Source organism: Andrena cerasifolii, chromosome 7 (assembly GCF_050908995.1).
Source record: "Andrena cerasifolii isolate SP2316 chromosome 7, iyAndCera1_principal, whole genome shotgun sequence".
NCBI classification, from domain to species: Eukaryota; Metazoa; Arthropoda; class Insecta; order Hymenoptera; family Andrenidae; genus Andrena; species Andrena cerasifolii.
The window spans coordinates 14,410,000-14,430,919 of NC_135124.1; the positions used below are offsets into that span (position 1 = coordinate 14,410,000).

At 45.4% G+C, this 20,920-nt stretch overlaps 2 protein-coding genes and 1 long non-coding RNA gene across 7 annotated transcripts; 2 read left to right on the forward strand and 1 right to left on the reverse strand.

Annotated features, from left to right (window-relative positions):
* Positions 1–894: 894 nt before the first annotated feature.
* Positions 895–13,496, reverse strand: LOC143371548 (alanine--glyoxylate aminotransferase 2-like). 3 transcript variants are annotated; one of them, XM_076816838.1, is made up of 9 exons: positions 13,329–13,496; positions 7,653–7,736; positions 7,406–7,524; positions 6,224–6,458; positions 4,492–4,585; positions 3,280–3,488; positions 2,534–2,759; positions 1,883–2,275; positions 895–1,280 (listed from the first exon to the last, which is right to left on the reverse strand). In XM_076816838.1, the coding sequence occupies exons 2-9, from the start codon at positions 7,715–7,717 to the stop codon at positions 1,170–1,172; spliced, it is 1,452 nt and encodes a 483-aa protein (XP_076672953.1). In that variant the 5' UTR covers positions 7,718–7,736; positions 13,329–13,496; the 3' UTR covers positions 895–1,169. The 3 variants fall into 3 exon arrangements, with proteins under 3 accessions (XP_076672953.1, XP_076672952.1, XP_076672954.1); XM_076816837.1 differs by lacking the exon at positions 13,329–13,496 and adding an exon at positions 8,919–9,058; XM_076816839.1 differs by lacking the exon at positions 13,329–13,496 and adding an exon at positions 8,902–8,985 and having other exon boundaries at positions 7,653–7,718.
* Positions 6,342–10,403, forward strand: LOC143371564 (uncharacterized). Of its 2 annotated transcripts, XR_013086041.1 has the most exons (4): positions 6,342–6,478; positions 7,628–7,718; positions 8,902–9,337; positions 9,570–10,399. It is a non-coding gene; the product is annotated as an uncharacterized LOC143371564 (long non-coding RNA). The 2 variants fall into 2 exon arrangements; XR_013086040.1 differs by lacking the exon at positions 6,342–6,478 and having other exon boundaries at positions 7,519–7,718; positions 9,570–10,403.
* Positions 13,497–14,471: 975 nt separating the features above from the next.
* On the forward strand, positions 14,472–20,799 carry LOC143371545 (uncharacterized). Of its 2 annotated transcripts, XM_076816829.1 has the most exons (3): positions 14,472–15,993; positions 16,069–16,297; positions 17,129–20,799. In XM_076816829.1, exon 3 carries the CDS (start codon positions 17,201–17,203, stop codon positions 18,995–18,997), a length of 1,797 nt encoding a protein of 598 aa, XP_076672944.1. In that variant the 5' UTR covers positions 14,472–15,993; positions 16,069–16,297; positions 17,129–17,200; the 3' UTR covers positions 18,998–20,799. The 2 variants fall into 2 exon arrangements, with proteins under 2 accessions (XP_076672944.1, XP_076672943.1); XM_076816828.1 differs by having other exon boundaries at positions 14,472–16,297.
* Positions 20,800–20,920: the final 121 nt, after the last annotated feature.

Consider the following 20,920-nt stretch of genomic DNA (forward strand, 5'->3'; position numbering starts at 1 on the left):
TGGCAGTTGTTCAAAAATTGCTCTGGGTGTGAGCCACCCAAGTATGTCAAAGTTAATCGAAAAAAGAGGTGTGTCAACGAAGGGTTAAATACCTCATAACGCGATGCAAAACACGAAGTAATTACGCGTGAAATTCGGATATGCGAATGTCTTAAATTCATTGCTCACTGAATCTTATGAGTCGTATACTTCGAGTTCTGTAATTTTGCCACAGAAAGTTTTTAGGTAGGGTGGATGTGCCAGTAAATGAAATAAAATGAGTAAAATAAGTTATTAAAATAAGCAAGTAATTAATTAGAGACTTCTTTTAATTCCTTGCTTCGTATCCAAACAATTTTTGCAGCACGTAGAATCAATCGCGCTGCAAACATAATTTTATAAAAGTGTTCATTCATTAGCCTTAAGTGTTCATTTATCGGTGCGTTCACCCTATTAAACAATCGTGCCGATTCTTTTTCAGATTACGTTGATTCGTGTGTAATGAATTTAGGTCAATCTTATTATATTTCACTAGAATATTATAAGTTGGTCGATATAAAGAGACACGAGCGAAACGTAAGCAATGTAAAATAGACTGCACGTGGGGTCACGAGTTCGCACCGATAATATTTTGCGGACGTGTAAACTTCCGTTGCATTCTAGAATGCGCTAGAAATGTTTTCTTTCAATCGTCAATTTTTTACTCTTCGTTTTTTAAATCTCACTTTATTGACTCAATGATGCCATCTAGAGGACTTTAGAGTTGAATGATTCAGCAAGAAAGTATTCAAACTTCTAAACAATTGTAGCGTTTTGTTGTTTCAATCTCTGTCCATATTTTATCGAATAACACAGCAATATTCGCGCGCGCTCTGAACAGCGGCGAGAGGGATTGAAAAATGAATAAATTGTCGGTCCCGATGATTACGGAAAAATAATATTCTTCAAAATATATTTTACATCGTCGTATTCTCATCTTTCACTCGTTAACTGTCAACGAACATTAATTTTAATTACATGTCTCTTTCGTTAGTTTGCAGCTTTTTTTGCCCGTGCACATACACCGTCCTTCACTCCGGCAGCATACACAACAAAATCGTATAACAATGAGCATTCACGTCACCAGTTAATAATACTTCATAAATATAGTACGGATGTGCGGCGTTTTATAAATATATCTCGTTTAAACATTAATTAGCGCGGACAAGGAGTGGTTTCCCAGCGGGGCACGTGGCATTGTCCGTTTCCACGTCCATTTGCGAGATCGTCGCCTTTATGATCGTCGTCATTGGCTCGTATTTCTAAAATGCAATAAAATTCGCGTGTTAACTTTTATCGCACCTCTAACCGACCATACGGAACGATTAATAAAAAATAGCTGCCACGGACTCAAATACTCTAACTCTTAATGGACGCTCTGAAAATGTATGTCTCTTAAAACGTAACGATAATTGTAAAAGGAAACCAGCATTTAAGAAATAATTCCCGCATCCCAATCGAGTAATTTCCAATAAAAAGTAAGTGCTTCGTGCGATCAAGTACATTGAGTGACATCAGGGCACTGGTCTACCGGACACGTGCGCGCCCCCGATAAAAATGGCACACGTGCTAATCAGAGTGCTGCAACACTCTCGTAATCTCGTTGCAGAGTCATGATTGTTGCACTCAGCAATGTGCAGATTAGACTTTTATAAACTAATCTCGAGAAGCTTCGATAGCAGACATCCGGTCGTTGGTTTCGCTACTTTGTAATACTTTCGCTCTGCCCCGCGGCAATGTAACATTGAATGAACGATCGAGCAACTCCCTGCCTCTCCCGTCGATACCATTCTCCCGCGACACGGCTGTCTTAAAAGAACTGTTCAACTGTTCCAGGCGAGGAATAGAGAAATATAAATATTACCTCTTCGATGTCGACTTCCTGAAGGACCTCGTCGAGGACCGACACCAAATGGTTCACATTGTCTATCGTGAACACCATCGGGGGCTTCAGCTTCAGGATGTTGTCGTCCGGGCCGTCGCTGCTGATGAGGATCTTCTTGTCCTTCATCCTGGAGACAACGTGCTTGGCTTCCGCGGTCGCTGGTATCCTCTCGACCCTGTCGCGCACGAGCTCGATGCCCACGAACAATCCTACGCCCCTCACGTCTCCGATGATCCGTCGCCGTTTGGCGAGCTTCCTCAGCTCCGCCATCAGGTATTTGCCCACTATCAGGGCGTTTTCTTGGAGATTCTCGCGTTCTATCACCTCCATCACGGCGTTGGCTATCGCGCAGGACACTGGGTTGCCACCGTACTGAAGAGGGAATGGACGGAAGACGATTGGGGTAAGTGTTTTTAGCAATATGCCATAAAATTCGTATAAAACGTTTTAAAGCTGATCAAAGACTATCGTCATTACTGTGGAATAATTAGACATTGAACTGAAACTTGTGACGTCGAAATTCCTTTGGCTTCGTTTCAATGCAATTCTCGTTAAAGATTTCCGAAGCTCTTCTTTCGTAAATGATAAACAGGGTAAATAGTAAATTCGTAGACTCTATCCTGTAATTACCGTGTTGAAGTACTCAATTCCTGTGTCCTTGAAGCTTCCTGCTATTGCAGGGGTTGTGATGACGGCCGCCACTGGGTGGCCATTGCCCATGGGTTTCCCCACAGTGACGATATCTGGGATTACGTCCTCGCCGTACAATTGGAAGGCCCACGCGTGGCTGCCTACTCTACCAAAGCCAACTTGGACCTCGTCTGCGATGCAGACACCTCCAGCTTCGCGCACGTACCTGTCAATGATTTATTAACGTCACACAGTTCATGGTATTGTATTATCAGATAGTGTCGGTTTATTCAAGGCCCAACTGACGGCGCTGCGCCTCAGAATTTCCTCTATAGCAGCATTGAATTGAAACCAAGCAAGATGGAGTGGCAATTTAATCTCCTTCTCTAGGAGACCACCACCGTGCAGGCCACAGGGTGGACGGAAAGCAGAGTGAGGTCTGAAAGACCACGTGTCTTGGATTCGATGGGATCACCGTAAGGAATTTTTGCTATTGGGCAGGGGCCATAACCGGTCACGAATTATAATATTACATTCGCAATCGGAGAAACCTCTACCCGTAAGGTTGCCAGCAGCAAGCGACGTACCAGGAGAAAAACGGTCACCCATCTTTCCACAGTACGCGCCCCACGATGCTTAACTTCGGTGATCGAACGAGAACCGGTGTTTCCATCGCGGCCACCGCCGCTGGCATGGTATTGTATCAGTGCATGTGAGACAGAAGAGTCTGTGGACGATTCCTATACCTGTATGCGTTCCTAAAGTAATTCTCCGGGGGTAGAATTTGCCCGCCAACGGACATCAAGCTCTCCGCGATATAAGCGCTGACCCCGCGCCCCTCTGCCTTCAGATTCTGGCAAATGTTCTTCACATCGTTCGCGTACATCGCGCCTAGGTCTTCGCCAGGGTGGTCGGTTTCGCGGTACTTCCCTCGATAGACGTCTGGACAGGGTGCCTAGAAAGTAATCGGTTCGAGTTCATTCACGCGGAACGTCCTCTTCTCAATTCGAGATATTTTACTTTACTTAAATCGATAAACAGGTATCAATCAACTCTGAATTTATACAGTGCCGGAGAAAAGTATTGGGACACTTTTAAAACAGTAGAACTCTTTTTTAAAATTGGCCCAAATGATTTGAGTTTTTTTGGAAAACTGGAAGGATTAGTTTACCAGTTGACGTGTTTCGGCGTTTTGAAAAAATAAATTGCAATTGGTCGGTATAGCGAAGAAAATAGCGAAAGTCGCTTTTTCAACTTGAAATTTTCAGCATGTATACGAGTTATTTAAATCTACAAGCAGGATTTTCATTACAGGCTGACAAGGGGGCCTTCAGGTTCGGCAATTTCGGAAAATTTTGAGACTTAGTGTACTTGAAGATCTTCACTCGGACATTAATTTCTGAAAGCAGTAAGGCGCGCTTTTTAGCAGAAAAATTCTGAGGTCCCTTATGTACCTACAGGGTGTTCCTACGGTCAATACTCTAAGGGGTGATTATACAGGCAGAAATGAGACGTAAATCCAAAGTGATGAAATTGCGGTAATGGCTTCATTTTCGAGAAAATTGACTTCGAATTTCACTTAAACACGCGTGCATCGTAGGCGCGTAACCTTCAAGCGTGCCCCTCAAGCGCCTGAAATTGCCAAACCTGAAGGTCCCCTTGTGAGATAAAAAAGTTGAAAAAGCGACCCTCACTATTTTCTTCGCTATTCCAACCAACTGCAATTTTGTTTTTTCGAAACGTCAAAACACGTCAAATAGTAAAGTAATCCTTCTAGCTTCTAAAAAAAACTCAAGCCATTTGAACCAATTTTTAAAAAGTTATTCTGTTTAGAAACTGTCCCAATACTTTTGTCCAGCGCTGTATTAGTAGAATTTAGATCAGTTTGAAGTTCTGTCATGATGAAATCTTCGATTCACTTAGAACAGTTTCCCTTAGAATAAGAAACGTGCCCTTACCACGTGCACCCAATCCTTCTTGCCAGGTCCATTTGGCTTGTTGAACTTGTACGGCGATATATCGATCATCGAGGTCAAATGGCCATGATAAGCGCTAAAACCAGAAAGGACAACATTGAACGCAACCGTCCTCCGGTCCTTTCGTTCGTTCTTTTTAAGCTTGTCATTAACGCTAAGCGTCGTTTCAGTACTCCTAGGTTGCACCTGAGAGGACTCCCGTCTTCGACGACAGGCCGAGGCTCCCTGAAAATGTTATTCCCTCCTCTTGCTGGTCGCTCTTAGACGCTCTTGGACGTAAGAAGGAGAAGAAAAAAACGAAGCGAACCGACATCGAACTGTTCGACAACCGAGCACGTACACTTCACACCGTCAGCTTCCGTATCGGTAGCAAGTAGCAAGGCAAAGGGGAGCGCAGCTGTCTCGAGACACGTAAGATTACGTTATCAACGGACCTAATTTCGTGCGATGGGCTGGGACACGGTCGTCCCCAGCGATGATCGTTCGCGTGTAGGGCGACTTGATGTTGCAAGCGAAACAGCGTGAGCGAGAAAACGAGTGGAAAGCGTCGAGGGGGTAGGAACGAACATGATTATTAATAATGCGATGGGGCTCGACGAAGAATACTGTCACAAATCTCGTACTCCTCGCGGAAATTCTGAATTCCGGAGGCTTGGCATCTCGAATAAGCTTCCCGTGGAACGCTCGCGTCCCAAAAGTGAAATTCTGCTTCGAACTTGCGCGCCAACACTGATAGAAGTCCCCACCCCACTTGATCCCGTTTGATATTCCCTTGTGACAGTATTACGAAAGCGTCCGCGAAATTAACAACGTAATCTCACTCATCGGAACAATGGAATTAGAATTTCGAGCTTGGCGAGGCCCCCTTCGCCCCTCGCGCACAACACACCCCTCGATTCGCTCCTCTTCAATTGCCAACATTCATCTCCTGGGCAGGGTACTCCTTTCTGGCTGAACATAGAACCGCTTTGTTCACTGTCCATCGCTTCTTATCATGTCGCGTACGTGGCACGTTCGTGTCACCTAAAACGACAATAGCTTTATGTTGGCGACTTTATGCTGGAGACTCGATTCGCGGTGGCACGGTCGAGTCCCTTGTCCTTCCTCGGTCCCCACATCCAGCCGTCATAACGCCGAATCGACGGCTGTAAACAGTCAAAAAAGACACCCACGCGATTAGTTCGGCTGTCATGGTAGTCTGGTGAAGCTGAAACGTAGCCTGAAACGTCGTGTTCGCTGCTGCGCTACTTTGCATGGGCTACACGCAGAGCTCACGACTGGACGTCGGGCAGGATTGTCGGGGGATATCGGAAGGCGGGCGTGACGGGGGAGACGGTCGAATCGGTTCCCTCGTGAATCGCGCAGATTCGCCTCGCTCCCCTGTCAGATATCGAGGAGGATCTTTCAATTCGACTCTCCGCTATCACGATGAAAGCTATGCGGGCGCGTGAAACATTTAGCCAGGAAAGCGAGAAGCTGCCAGGCCCTGCTCGGATGCAGCTCTAGTCGACCGTGTTCAAGGCAGCGAGGATTTTGTTTCCTTGTCCTTCGGCGGCGTCCAACTACTTTTATGAATGTGCTCATTGATTAGGGTCGATGGAATGCGCGCGGAACGATCCAGGAGCAAAATCGTTTCTGCCTTTTACCCGTGGATTCTCTCTTTTTGGTTCTGATTTCTGAATCGTGTCACTGCTCCCTCTGTACGATGACTTACTGATCGAGGGTGATGACGTCCTTGTTGTGGGTGTGGGTCTGCGCGAGACGGAGGGCCAGATCGTTGGCCTCGCTGCCAGAGTTCACCAGGAAACAGACGGAAAGTGGTTCCGGAAGGAGCGAGGTCAGGCGACGCGCGCAGATTACCAGATCGTCGTGGAGGAAGCGGTTGTTGGTGGAGAGCAGGGCCATTTGTTCCTGGCCGGCGCGCACCACCGCCGGATGACAGTGGCCCACTGGAAGTGACGGTAGCTCCGTTAATTGCTATCAGTTTCGTTGATTGAGAACTCGTCGGGAATTCGGAGCTCGGTAATTCAGAATTGGGAACTTGAAATCTGGACTTGGACGCCGAGAAGTGGGGAATGGAAATTGGTAATTAGGATTATAGGGACTTGGGAATTGGTAATTAGGAATATAGAGACTTGGGAATTGGTGATTAGGAATATAGGGACTTGGGAATTGGTAATTAGGAATATAGGGACTTGGGAATTGGTAATTAGGAATATAGGGACTTGGGAATTGGTAATTAGGAATATAGGGACTTGGGAATTGGTAATTAGGAATATAGGGACTCGGGAATTGGTAATTAGGAATATAGGGACTCGGGAATTGGTAATTAGGAATATAGGGACTTGGGAATTGGTAATTAGGAATATAGGGACTCGGGAATTGGTAATTAGGAATATAGGGACTTGGGAATTGGTAATTAGGAATATAGGGACTTGGGAATTGGTAATTAGGAATATAGGGACTCGGGAATTGGTAATTAGGAATATAGGGACTTGGGAATTGGTAATTAGGAATATAGGGACTCGGGAATTGGTAATTAGGAATATAGGGACTTGGGAATTGGTAATTAGGAATATAGGGACTTGGGAATTGGTAATTAGGAATATAGGGACTCGGGAATTGGTAATTAGGAATATAGGGACTCGGGAATTGGTAATTAGGAATATAGGGACTCGGGAATTGGTAATTAGGAATATAGGAACTTGGGAATTGGTAATTAGGAATCGGCGAATTAGGAATTGAGAAATTCGGAATTAGGACTTGGGAATTGGCAATCGAGAAGTATGCATCGATAATGAGATCCGCGCGAAATTGGCACAGACACCGTTGAAAAACAAATCACAGTTAAATCGCAAAGAAATCTTAATCTCCCGCGATCAACATTTTTGCATACCGTGGGCGACATTATTGATGCAATCCAAGTAGCGATTCCCTCTCTCGTCGTACATGTACTGTCCTTCGGCTCTCACGATCTTCAACGGATTCGACTTGTAGAACAATTTGCATGCTTGCCTGCAAAGAGATTAACGCCATATCTGTTATCCACTCGCATCCGCGTTTGCGTCACTTCAAGCCAATATTGTTCCGCGTGATAATAGTGAATGGGGACAAACAGTGGATGGGATTGATCCAATATTTACCCGATATGACGCTCTCGAAGCCTGATCGTCTCTGACTTCGACATCTGTTCCAAAGACTCCGCCATGGTGCTGGGGGGATCGGGCCTACGAAGATGCAAATATTAATTGCAGCAATTGGTAAAGTACACCGCGAGTTAAACTCCAATTGGCCTCAATCCCGTCAGCCACGCAGCTCCGAATGATTCGCGCGAATGTAGGGAAATTTATCAGAAGCGAATAAACTGTGAACGATAATCTTTCCGTAGAAAGGCGGATATCGCGCGCTCCTTATGGGACAAGTAATTTTCCAGCGGCTGATAACTGCACGTGGTTACTACGTGGAAGTAGTAGTATGTGGTACTTCCATACGCTAGTCCCCCATACCACGAGATAAATCGTGTTTTAGAAGAAAACAAATCGCTTCGCGGTTATCTCGCAAATATTTAATCGAGTCTACTTCTATGTAACTTCCCTGCCTACAGAAACTCGAAAGCGTAACAAAGATCGAAGGGTCAAGAAAGGGGCGGCAAACGAAATAACGCAATAAATATCCCTTGACAGTGTTTCCCTGTCTTTTTATTTAGTACGTATAACTTAAATTCGCGATAACGAGTATGTACAGATAATACTGATGTCGCCCGATGGAAAGCAGAAGTAAACGTAAGCATCCATGAAAACAAGTTGCAAAAGTCTCGAGTACACGTATCACGATAAATACTTGTTTATGTACAAGATAACAAACCTTTGCAATGTTCAATCCAGAAGCACACATCTCAGAGAAACCCAATCCCCAATTTTGCGGAACATTAATTGCGAGAGAATTACTGCAACTCTACCGAATCTAAAACTTGAAATATCACCGTCTCCCTATCACTACATTCCTCCTAAGAAAAATCCCAAGCAGAAGCTTGATCTTACATAGAATTCCATTTCACAAACTTCCTAAAGAGACTACTTCCCATGCAATAGATCCCTCTTCAACCGAATCATTGAAACATTATACAGAAAATTAAAATCAAAATTAAAATTAATCCAGAAAATACATAGATATCGTGAAATACGTAATAAACGGTAAATCGGTAAATAAATAAGTGGATTAGCAAACAGATACCTAGTCTAATGTTAACTACCAAGAACCACGTATGTACTATGAAACGAGGAAAGGTGGCCGCGAAAATGTTTCGTCACCGCGAAACACCGAAGAAGCGCGTCGATGCGGGCGCGCGCGCGCGCGCGCGCACGCACGCCGACGTACCTGACGGAAGAGGAGAGTCAGTGGGATCGTACCTGAACTCGTAGTAATCGTAAGTCACGGTTCCTCGACTTCTGAATGCAGCCGTCAGCTGAGTGCCGCGACCTACTCTGGTGACGTCATATATAGAGCTTGCCGATTGTGGGGAAGAAAAGGCGGGGGGCTGCGCGCGCATTGTCCTCTTTGCCCTAAACTGATATTAGAACGATTCGACTCCCACCCCGCCCTCGCCATGCCGTCATCGAGCTCGCAATCGACACTTACACAAGCAGAAGCTCGGCAACCCGATCGACCGTGATTTTTCACTCTCGTCACTATCTGCCGCTCTTTTTCTGCCCAGATACGTGTACAGAGGCTTTCATAACCGATACCGAAACATTTCGACAGGCGAGTTCTGAAAATTATCATCGACAAGGGGAGGACAAAATGCGAATGCCGAGTGTCAACAAGTAAGGTAAAGGACCCAATTACTGACAGCTAACGAATCACTGTCACCTTAAGCTATTTTACTTAAAATAACGAATAAATAAACTATAGTATATAATCTATAGTATAGATTATAGGTTGAATTACACAATTCTTTTTGTGCATGACTTTACAACGTTTATTTATTCGTTGTTTCAAGTAAAATAGCTTAAGTTGACAGTAATTGGTCAGCTGTCAGTAATTGGGTTCTTCACCCGAAGTTCGACGAGTCAAATATCCAGGAGCCTCGGCTGCAGCGTGGCGCTTGCACCGTCTCTGAAAAGATTAATTTTTCTGGCCGCGTCCGTCGCTGTCGCCCCGTTTGCTCTATCATCACGCGCCACTTGACACCAACGCAACGGACGTGCGCGAGAATTTGATGCATTACCGTGTCACTAATGCACTTCTGCCCTCCCCCGTCTCGCTCCGTCGGCGAGACGCGGCGCAGAGTCATTGAGAGGAGGAAGAGTTACATAAGTATTACTAAACTAGATAATAAAAGGAGACGCAGTAGAGGCGCGATCGTTCGCCAGACAGAGCAGAGCTTGGAGGAACTGTACGAATAAAATGAGGAACAAGGGGTTTCTTCGATAGATCCATCCCCAGGCCCACCCCCTTTCTGCGATCGTGAAATAAAATGAAATTAGAAGCAACACAGAAGTGTAGCAAGATCGTGCAAGCGCCTGCGAGCAGTATAACGAGGAGAAACACTGAAATAGAATGTATCTGACGACTGTGGAACGTGGAAGCGCAGTTAACGTCGTAGGCGTTGCTTCAGATAGACGTTCGCTATGAGCCGTTCGCGCGGTGCCGATAAAACTGTGGCACAGTCGCGACTCTTAAGCCGGGAATCCACGGTGAAGCTAAGCTAAGCTAAGCTATGCTGTACGAAGCTGTTTGAACGTGGCTTTTGGTGGAAACGGTTCCGTAAGCATGTATTGAAGCTAATTTTTTTAAAACGTATCATAGCGTAGCATCGCGTATCATAGCTTAGCTTCCCGGTGGATTCCCGGCTTTAATTATGCAGGGAACGATGGCAGGCTGTGAAACGCTGCAACGAGCGGTCGGCCTGAAGTAGAACAGTCCCGGCCGCCGCCAGGCATAGAGGCACAGTAGAATAAGAACGTAGATGCACCGGCAAGGCTGAATCGCGATGAGCGGAGTCCTCGCGCACCCTAAATAAGTACGTCTCGATCGCGGCGGAATTCTGAACCCCGTGGAGAAGGTGGTTCTACCGAAGGAGGTCTACTTCCCACTGAGTAGAGTCAATTTCACCGGCAGCGACTTCCGTTTCTCGGGATCGAGCGGCATTGCCATTATCGTGTCCTTATCGTGTTACGCCAAGCACGTGTCGCGATTATCGTGTTGCATAAAATTGCAGATCGGATTTCGTCGTCGGGCTACTTCAACACCGCTCACCGGGATCAGGTTTATCGTCCGGCAAAATCATTGTACCTAATCTCTGTCTCCCCCTGGGGCGTCGAGTATTTTTATACTCCACAATCTACCAACTATCAAGCCCCGGCTCCTCTGGCACAGCGAATTTTTTCCGAAATCCCGCGATAACGATAACGCATGACCCAGAATCGACAAAACAGATCGACGAAACAGGCACCGATGATCGGTAGGTACAAGGCAGGGGCGAGGAGTTCCTGAAAACTTCGCGCGTAGAATCTCGGTTATTCAATTTTACTATCGGTTATAGTATCGATCGATGGTTGTTTGCGCATTCCACGTGCATCGTGATTGCATTGGCCAATTAGCATGGACAATTACGCTCCCGCACGATAAAGCCACGGCCGCGCCGTTTTTCGCCGCGCGGCTATCAATCAGGAATACGTCGCCGGGAGCGTGATTGATTTCCCCGTAAGTACGCAATTTAATCTCGCTCTTATCCGACGAAATTTACGTTCGCGCCTCGAGTGACGACGCCTCCAGACCCGTGACATGTTTATGACCGCGTTTATGAACGACGATGATAATGCTCTCGGTTCTACACGCCTTTGGAAGAAACAAAGCCTCGCAGGCTCGCTCGAGTCTGTTCTACGAGAGATCGGAAGAATTCCTGATTAAGAGGGTATTCTCCTCTTGAAGGCCAATTCTTTGCCTTTCTTTAGGGACGATGCACGAAAGAACTACACAGTTTTCACGGTGAGTATTATCCACACGTATTTATTAACATTTCAATTAGTTACACAACAAATTTCAGCCATGTATAATTATAATTAATGGATACATGGGTCATCCAGTAAAGCGTGTGCAAAAAAAGTTGCTTCATGCTACATACAATTCCGGCTGTTCCGCTGATCCAAAACGAAAAAACCAAAATGATTCTTACTCAGTAAGAGTGTGGCTATAGCCGGTAGTAGTTGTATGAAAAAAAATTAAAAATTCACAAAATGGCGGGACTTTGAATTTAAACTCATCTTTTTCGTGTTTTGTCCGTCTTCAAACGGCCTTAAACTTGTGGGGGAAAGTATTTCGCCTTGATTCTGCTACCGGCTAGAATTATATGTTTTCTGAAGGCGTACGAAAAAGATGGACCAGATTGGCCCAATAGAAGTTCAGGTATCGTGTGTACCGTCATGAAAATCCATATCTCCATTAATTATTATTATATATGACTGAATTTTTTTTTACAACTTACTGAAATGTTAGTAAATACATGTGGTAATGCTTATCGGTAAAAAATTGCGTAGTTTTTTTGTGGGTCGTCCCTAAAGAGAATAGAGGATCGCATCCCTCTGGACGAGAATACTAAGGGGACTACTTAGTCGTTTTTCGCGAGAATGAGACTCTGTGCATTATTTATTTGTAAAAAAAATTAAAGAAAATCCAGATGTATCCTTTTATTACCATACAGATTGAAAAATAATTGATATGAAATATATATGTGTCTTAAAAATGACGCTGCAGACTGGTAAACATTTTAAAGTTTTTCTGTGGTTTTGCTTTATTATCGATCTTAAAATGTGACGTAATCCGATTTCAAAGGCGTGATTCTTATTTGTTGGATTCATAGTTTCAAGTGGAGCCTATAAAAACAATAATTAAATAAAAATTATGCAATTGGTGGCTGAGAAACAGCGACTGAGAAAAATTTGTTCTTGTTTGTGCGCTACTAAAAACCGGTGACTTTTCAATTTTTCTTATCAAAAATCTCGAATTTTTATGGACTATATCAGAGGTTCCACGTGGAATGGCCCATGTTTTACACATCCTGTAATTTTTTCAAGTCGATCTGAACCTCCGTTCGTTCGCAATCGGGGAAAAAACCAAAAGAAAAAAGGATCCGGGAAAAACGCGTTTAAAGTTTCTGGGCAAAGGTGACGCTATAGGTTGCCGCTTAACGTTTTTAGCTGCCAAATCTACAATTTTGCGAATTTTAGTATAAACCAAGGAGCGTTTTATTCAGAAAAGATAGTACTTTCGGCAAAGACGTTTAAAAAACTCGATTTTTCCACTGCCTAGTCCCCTTACGCATTGAGAGATTGTATACCGGGAATCTCAAGTTTCGAGATACAGGTTTTTGACAGCTGTCTGCAGAAGAATATCCCTGTGAATCCTCCGCGTTGAAAGGAAGGGTTGGCGAGTTCAATGTACCGACAAATAGTCTACAATTTCTTTATCATTCTACCGCCTCTCGATCTGTAGCTTTCCTTGGTGTTCGAGAGGAATTAAAATTCTGACTTTGCACACTCCTCCCTCTTCGTCCTCCCCACTTTTCCCTCTCTTATCGTGCCGCACAAGTGCTAGGAGCCGAACGAACACACTTCTCTACTGGTATTAGCAACAATCCGACGATATTTACCACTAAACCGTATCTGCGATCAGATATCTCGCTGGGATTATGAAAAACACGTTTCACGAATGAATCCCTGGGCTGCTGGCTTCGAGGGGAGGGGAAACAACCCTAATGCTCCTGCGATGCCCTCGATCCCGCTCGCCTGTCAATATTTACAGCGCGTGCAGTGGAATACCTTTCAGCTTGAACGGTAGAAGAACGGGAAATCGTCAGTCATCGATGGAGGCCGGGTGTCTTCTCGATTGACATCCGTGCACGATTGGTCACCTCGTGGCCAACTCGAAAGAACACTGTCGCAGCGGGAGTCACTGAAACTCGCACGGCTATTGATAGTTACATGCAAAGCAGGGCGACCTCGTGTATAATAATCGCCTGACATTGGCACCGTGACTGACACACCAGGCTGCAGCCACTTGACCGCGCGTTTTTCTCGCGCGTGGCGATCCGCGACGCCTTCTTCCGCTCTGTCCGCTCCTCGATCATTATCCCCCAATTAACAACGCCGTTCATGATTATGCTAACCATGTTTCCTCGCTGTGTCGTCAAGCCTATTCGCGTTTGCGTCTACTTTACCCCGCCCGTCGTATTCTCTCATCGGCACAAAAACTGTTATTATCTCAGTCTTTGATTATTTTTTTAGGATAAGTCCAGGTTTATCCTATCATCTTTCTCACCTTATCCAGCGAGTTCGAAACTCCTGTTTGCGTTTTTCTTTTTTTGTAGTAGATCGTATGATCATACCTCTCACCTGTATGTCAAAACGTCTTGGTTACGTATGCCTCAGCGCTGGATTTTCCATTCATGTTGTATCGTTCACAAAATACTCTCGTCTCATGTCCCGCCTTATCTCTATAATATTCTTCGCAATAATCTTTCTTACCATGGGCCTAATTCTCTTTCTACTCGACACCAAAGTCTGCTTTCTATACCGACACACTTGACATCTAAATTTCAATCATCCTTTGCTTATATTTCGGCTCATTACTATAATTCCCTCCCACTTGATAGTCGAGATTTAAATTCGTCTCCTGATTTTAAATGTAAAGCTCGGCGATATATATGGTTACATTATGCGTCACAATAACTTTCTACTTTCTTAATGTTAATTAGTTTTTAGTCATTTAGTTAGTTATTTAGTTACGCTTAGGCTTCTAACAGTATTGTCTTTATGTATTATTTTCTTCTCTGGATGTGTCAAGTAATAAAAACGAATAATAATAATAATAATAATAATAATAATTAACACCCCGACTACAGTATAACCAATCCTTAACCAGCCTGTGGCCTACTAATTCTTTGCTTCCGAAGGATATACATAATTCTTTCTCGATTGCTGATCTCAGAGCTTAGGAATCGTGAATGCAAAACTGAATGGCGCTCCTAGTGGAAAGTTTCTCGACCTCCTTCCTCGTTATCGTTATTGATAGATTATCGTGGCGAATTAACATGGGCGATCTCAGGGATCGATCGCGCGTGCAGCCGCGGAATTTCGCCTGGCTTTGAGCGCGAGCGTAAGAGCCCGAGGAAGAGCACCGCGCAACGCAATCCGGGCGATGGAAAAACGCGAGGGCAATGAGAATGCGCGCCGCGTTCTATCCTCCGACGATCTTCATTAGCGATCCGCACGGTTGCATGTCAACGAGGTGCATCTCGCGCCGGCGACCCTCGGAAATTTTCCATCACACGCGTTTTATCGTTCGTTATTCGACCGGCTTATCTATGGGAGACTTTGTGCAGCTGGCCGAGGCTGAGGTTCTTAATGAAGCTTATTGAAATTCGCGGATCCCCGAGCGGGGCTGTGAACTCCTTCGAGGAGCTTCCCTGCGAGGACTCGAAGGAATCGTCGAGGACACTTGTCCAATCGGTAGTAAAAGCGATGAATAAGATTGGCGGAGGTCGATGGGGATGTTCGTGATTCGAAGGTTCAGCTCTAGAGGGGCGTCCGACTTCCGTCGAGGGTACCTCTGTTGTTTCGCGAGGACGATGTCGATTGCCCCGTTCGGATGCAGCGGGAAAGGTTCGTCTCCGTTTGCCCGCGACAAATATCGACGTGCCTTGGTCAGATTCGTGCAGATCACCGACCGGGGCAAACATCGAGTCGCGATGCGACAATGGGACACGGAGGAAAACATGTTGGGCGACACGTGCCGCACGTGGGCGATAGTGATACGCACGTGATAGCCACTATCGCGGCGGTGATAATCTATTGTCGATACGTCTCCAGCCAGTCCCATTGTGTACACTAACACGTGCTCCTTTCGCTCATGGACAGGGACTTGGGAATTTCAGCGGGTGTCGAATTAGAAACGGCTAATCCCTTGATCAACGTTATCGATCCTTCGTCGACTAACTGCGCCGGACGAAGAACCCGACCGCGGCTCGATACGGTGCAACTGTTCTTATAAAATCCACCCCAAGTCGGGGGCGTAACGAGCGGATCTCCCAGTCGAAGATAGAACGACGCGAACGATACGTAAGAATTCGAAACTTTGAACTGTCGATAAACAGCTGAAGCTGTGCAAAGTACACGGATCGCATTCCACGTCGTAATTAAGTAATAATTGTTGAAGCATCCAGAGTAGATGAGGGGGAAGAGAATGGTCGGGTTCGTCGAATTATTCTAAGGGCGAAGGATAAGGATCGATTCCACTCTCTCCCTCTTCTCGCTCCTGTGCTTTCCTTCCTCCCCTGTCGGTAGATTAGAATTAAGAGTTCGTTGACCCCAGGTTTGGTAATGCCAGTCGAAGATCGCTGTTTATTGCTCGAAAGCCTGGCGCCTGCTGCGCACCGCCGCGGCCTCGGCCGAGCGAAATCGTGGATCGATACGCAAATTGCACATTGTTTTCCAAGGCTCCATTGGCTAAACGACGCGCACCAGGCGTAACGCGCGATTATTCGTTCGACTTGCGTAAGAGGTCAGGCCGTCCTCGTCTTTGATAACGTTTCCTCAAGGCGCGAGCAGCAAATGGAATGAACCTCGGTGGATTTAACCGGATGAACACGCTCGGCGCTCTGAAGTAGCCATTCAAGATGCTCTGAGTTCAATCCTCGGGCAATTTATCGACTCGGACTCGCAGGCTCGGGTATCTGTGAATTTTAAGGCGATTGGAATGTCTGTGGAATGTTGTTGCAATGGGGAAGCTCGTGAGCAGAGAGAGAGAGGGATGATTGCATCGATAGGGGATTGTTTTAATCGAGAAATATTGGGAATACTGTATTACCAAAGTACAAGGGTCGTTTAAACTTTCTTATTTTCAGGGCTCATTTCATTCTTTATTTTACTTAATTATGAAACGAAAACTATATTTCTGTAGTTTAAGACATCCTTAATACAATGCAAGACGCCCCATTAAATTATATGTAGTAGTTTTCCTTTAATTAGTTCCTAAAGATCACCTATTTTTATGGGCGCTAAACCGGAACAACCCCTTAAGCCGTCGATGAATAAACAAGAATAATATTCATTACTACGTTCACTTGCATCAGTGGCGGATTTGGAAATTCCACAGAATTTTAAAAGTAATTCAGTATGACTATTGACTAATTTGCTAGATAAAAACGAAGTAAATTGTTTTTAGAATTGTCTCAAGCCTCTATGTTTAAACCTCTTTTAATTCGTTTCGCCCAAAATTTGCCACCCTAGGCTGCAGCCTACTTAGCCGATGTACAAATCCACCCCTTCTTCCATGATGTTTATTCTTCTCCAACGGATAGCGCGAGGATATTCCGCGTCACATCAGATCTATAATACATCGAAATGGGAGCTGTCTATCGATATACCAGAAGACCCGTGTTCCTCATTCGTAAATCATGACGCTAGTTACACCCCGCGCTTTTCAGCTGAATTTTTAAACCCTGACGGTGTTTCAAAGGCAATCTAGAATCACAATCTCCATGGACGAAACGCTTCCGTGCGAAACGACAGGTCGCAGCTGCACGAGAACACGAATTCCTAATGCACCCATGCAATTCCAGGATATAAAAAGGAAGCATCATCCACCGAGCGGTTTCACTTCGACGTAACTTCCCTTCCCCACCGTATCCACCATGGAACTGAAGCTTCTCCTCACCGCCCACCTCGCCACTACCATCCTCGCCTCCATCCTCCAAAACGAGCTCAACCGGAACGACCAGCAGCTAGACTCCACCTTGAAACAAGTAATCGCAACAGTCGCAGAAACCTGGCCCACCCACGACGTGACCGTCATCTCCCACGACAACCGTTCCGACAGCAGAGTTGCCCAAATCGCCGACACGATCTCTCAAACCGTATCGCCTCTCTACCCAACCTGCTGCTACCAAACGGCAAACCTGTCCAGCCTGAAAGTCAACGGCCACGCGGCCGCCACTTCGAGGAGCCTCGTCCTCTTCATATACGGCGCCCGCGTGGCACCAACCGCGAAGGAAGCCGCGAAGATAGTGCAGAGCGTGGTCCACGTGAGCCACACTAAGCACGTGCCAAGGATCCTCCTGATACTGGCCCTGGACAACAACAAGTCGAGCATAAAGCTGTGCTTGAAGGGGCTGTGGGAGGTAGGCTACCGCCGCGTGGTCGGCGTACAGGTCCCATCGACCTCAGCGGGCAACAAGCCACTGCCACCGGTCATCGTCCACCGTTACAACCCCTTCGTCCCTTCGAATTACACGCGATCCACCTACAACGGGGACGTTTCCAACTGGTACGTGGACCAGCAGCTGGGCGGCCTGGAGCTGAAGCTGTGCCGGTTCAACAGCACCAGCAAGGCGCAGAGCGAGCTGCTGGAGACGCAGTTGCTGGTGCTGAAGGAGAAGCTGAACGCCTCGTTCGCGATAGTGTACATGAACGGGATAAAGGCCCGCTGCGACATGACGTACAATCTGTTCTACCTGCTCCACAACAGGTTCTACAACACGGGCAGGGACCACACCGCGCCGATATACATGGACAGGTTCTGCCTGTTCGCGCCGACGATGGTGCAGAGGGCGTCCGAGACCATGTCCTGGGGCCTGACCGTGGCGTTCCTCGTGGGCGTGCTGATAGTGGGCATCGTCCTGGGCTTCTCCAGGCTGATCGACGCCGCCACGTTCGGGCGGCCTTTCAACGTGATCGCCGTGATCCTGGGCGTGTGCTTGGACAGCTTGAGACTGCCCACCGGGGCTGAGAAGGTGCTTTACCTGTGCCTGGTGCAGGTGGCCACCAGGTACACGACCATGCTGTACACGGAGATGTTCAGCGAGACGGCCATGGGGCAGAGGGAGGTGAAGATCAACGAGTTCGAGGATCTGTACGGGCTGAATCTGACGATCAGGGTGAGCAGGTCCTTGTACAGATTCTTCGGGGACGAGAATAATAGTATCGTTCCCGCTGACTTGATGCCGATGTTCCAACTGGAACAGTACCCGCAGGAGAACGATGATAACGTCGGCTACTTCTCCATGCAAGTGCTGGAGATATTTCAGCAACAGCTGTACAAGTATTCTAGGAACAAGAGGACTAACCTCTGCTTTGGCAGCGTGTCCGTGGTACACATGGTGCCCCCCAAGTGGCCGTACAAGGATCCCGTTGACGATTTACTGCTGAGGATCAACCAGTACGGGTTCAGGGGACATGCCAACTCCTGGAACACTAAGGGTACTGGGTACCGGGATGACGAGCAGGGGGTTGTGGATAGTCCCAGCGCTCAGCGGAGAATGGTGACGGCTTTGTTGTACGGCTATTTGCTGGTGCTTGTTGTGTTTGTTGGGGAGTTGGTGGTCTGGTGGATTAGGGTAAAGATTGGTGCTGGTGGTGTGGCTGAGCGTCCAGGGGATTTCACTCAGGGGCGCAGGGTTACGGTTGCACGTGCATTCAGAGCTTTGGAATAGATTGTTTGTTAACTTGGCGTAAATATGCCGAGGCTGGTGGGTACTGGGGTTTTATTGTTGAAGAGGAGCGAGGGAGAGTTGTGTGGTATCGTTGGGGTTGGTTTACGGATCTTTTTGGAAGATTTATGGAGGAGGCTTTAGGGGTTTGTGTAACGAAATTTGGGGGATGTCGGATTTTTGCTGTGCATGAGACTGATCGCTTAGGGTGAATAGAGAATACACATGTTTTTAAGGAATTAGTTTTACGATTTAGTAATAATTGGATGTTGAAATTTATATTGTTGAATAATACTCTGTATGGTATTTGGGATTGTTATTTTTATGATTAGTTGTTTACAGGTATTGGATATGATTAAAATATGCTTGGTGCGATCGTTAGTAAATAATTGATTTATGGATTTGTGAAAAATAATTAATGCACGTTTTTAAGTGGATCTTGAAATATGAATATTTAGGAAGATAACTGACGGTCTATATTTTAATATCCAACTGCAGAAGTACATAAATTGTTTCTAGAAAATCCACAATTCGTTGATTGAAAGGAGTATTAAAGAATCGCGCTCACCATTTAAATTTGATTGTACGCGCCATCTGTCGGAAGTGAATAAAAGTGACGCCCCCTCGTGGGAAAAAATTCAATTAATTTCTTGACATATTTTGTGGAACATCTCGTACAGTATTGAGTTTTCCGAAAACTCCCAAGCTCCGAATTGGTTGAAATTTTGGAAACAGTTTCATTTTGCATAGAAATAATGTTTGCGAGGAGAATTTTTGGCGACTTAAAATTCTTTTTTCATCATTTAAGTGTCATTTCCTATGTAACATGTGGTTCAGTTGGTTGTGGTTCGTCGTTGCTAGTAAGTCTAAGTCTTTGCGTAAAAATGAATCCTATAAATTTATTTTATATGTATATCCTGCCGATTAATAAAGCTGTTATAAAAACCTAATCCTGCCGCCTGGGAGATGTTTTATATTTTATTTTAGCATTCCGACCCAATATAAATCAGAGTTATGCTGTACTTCCGAATGCACTAGATTTATTCCGACACAACACATTCCATTTTCCAACTTGTTCCGAATATTAGTTTATTTGGGGTTAGATTAGCACGGGTGAAGGGGGGGCGTAAAGCATGGTAGCAAACCGATGACAGTTCCGGAATTATTTGTTTTGAAACTTTTCACAATTATACATTACTAGCTTGACTACTCGGCTTCGCCCGAAATTTAAATTCTGATTTTATAAAAAAAAAATTTAATTTTTTTATGAAAATGGTCACATTCATCTGGATTAGTCAGGCATACTTAATGAGCTGAGGCACATTTCGTGATCCCCGAGTTTATCGTTCGAAAGTTTTTAGGTGACAAACAAACACACACAAACATATAGAAGCTTCCTGCTTTATATATTATACATTGCATCGGTAAGGTAGGGAATGACATGACATCAAAATGGTAAAAAAAATTCAAGTCGGCAAAAGTCCTTCTAGCAAACATTATTTCTATGCAAAATGAATCTGTTTCCACAATTTCAACCAATTTGGAGCATGCGAATTTTCGGAAGTTTAGCCCCATTTCCATGTCGCATGCGACGTTATCGATTCAGGGTGGAATTCGATCGTAATCCACCTAGCGGTACGAATTGAAACTAAATATGGTGAATATTCCGATCAAATTCCACTCTGAGTTCATAACTTTGCATGCGACACAGAACTGATAAGGAGATTCTAGAGCTCTCGATCCACGTGACAAAAATTTACATTGGATGTAAAGCCTATTCTATACCTTACCGTGACAATACTTATCACTAGTGATCATCAGTCAATACGTTAACATTGTGATCTCGGCTTGAAATCGTGATGCTGTATCGCCCCACAATATCAATAAGGATCTCTTTGATTCATGAACGGAGATGCTCCTTCCACA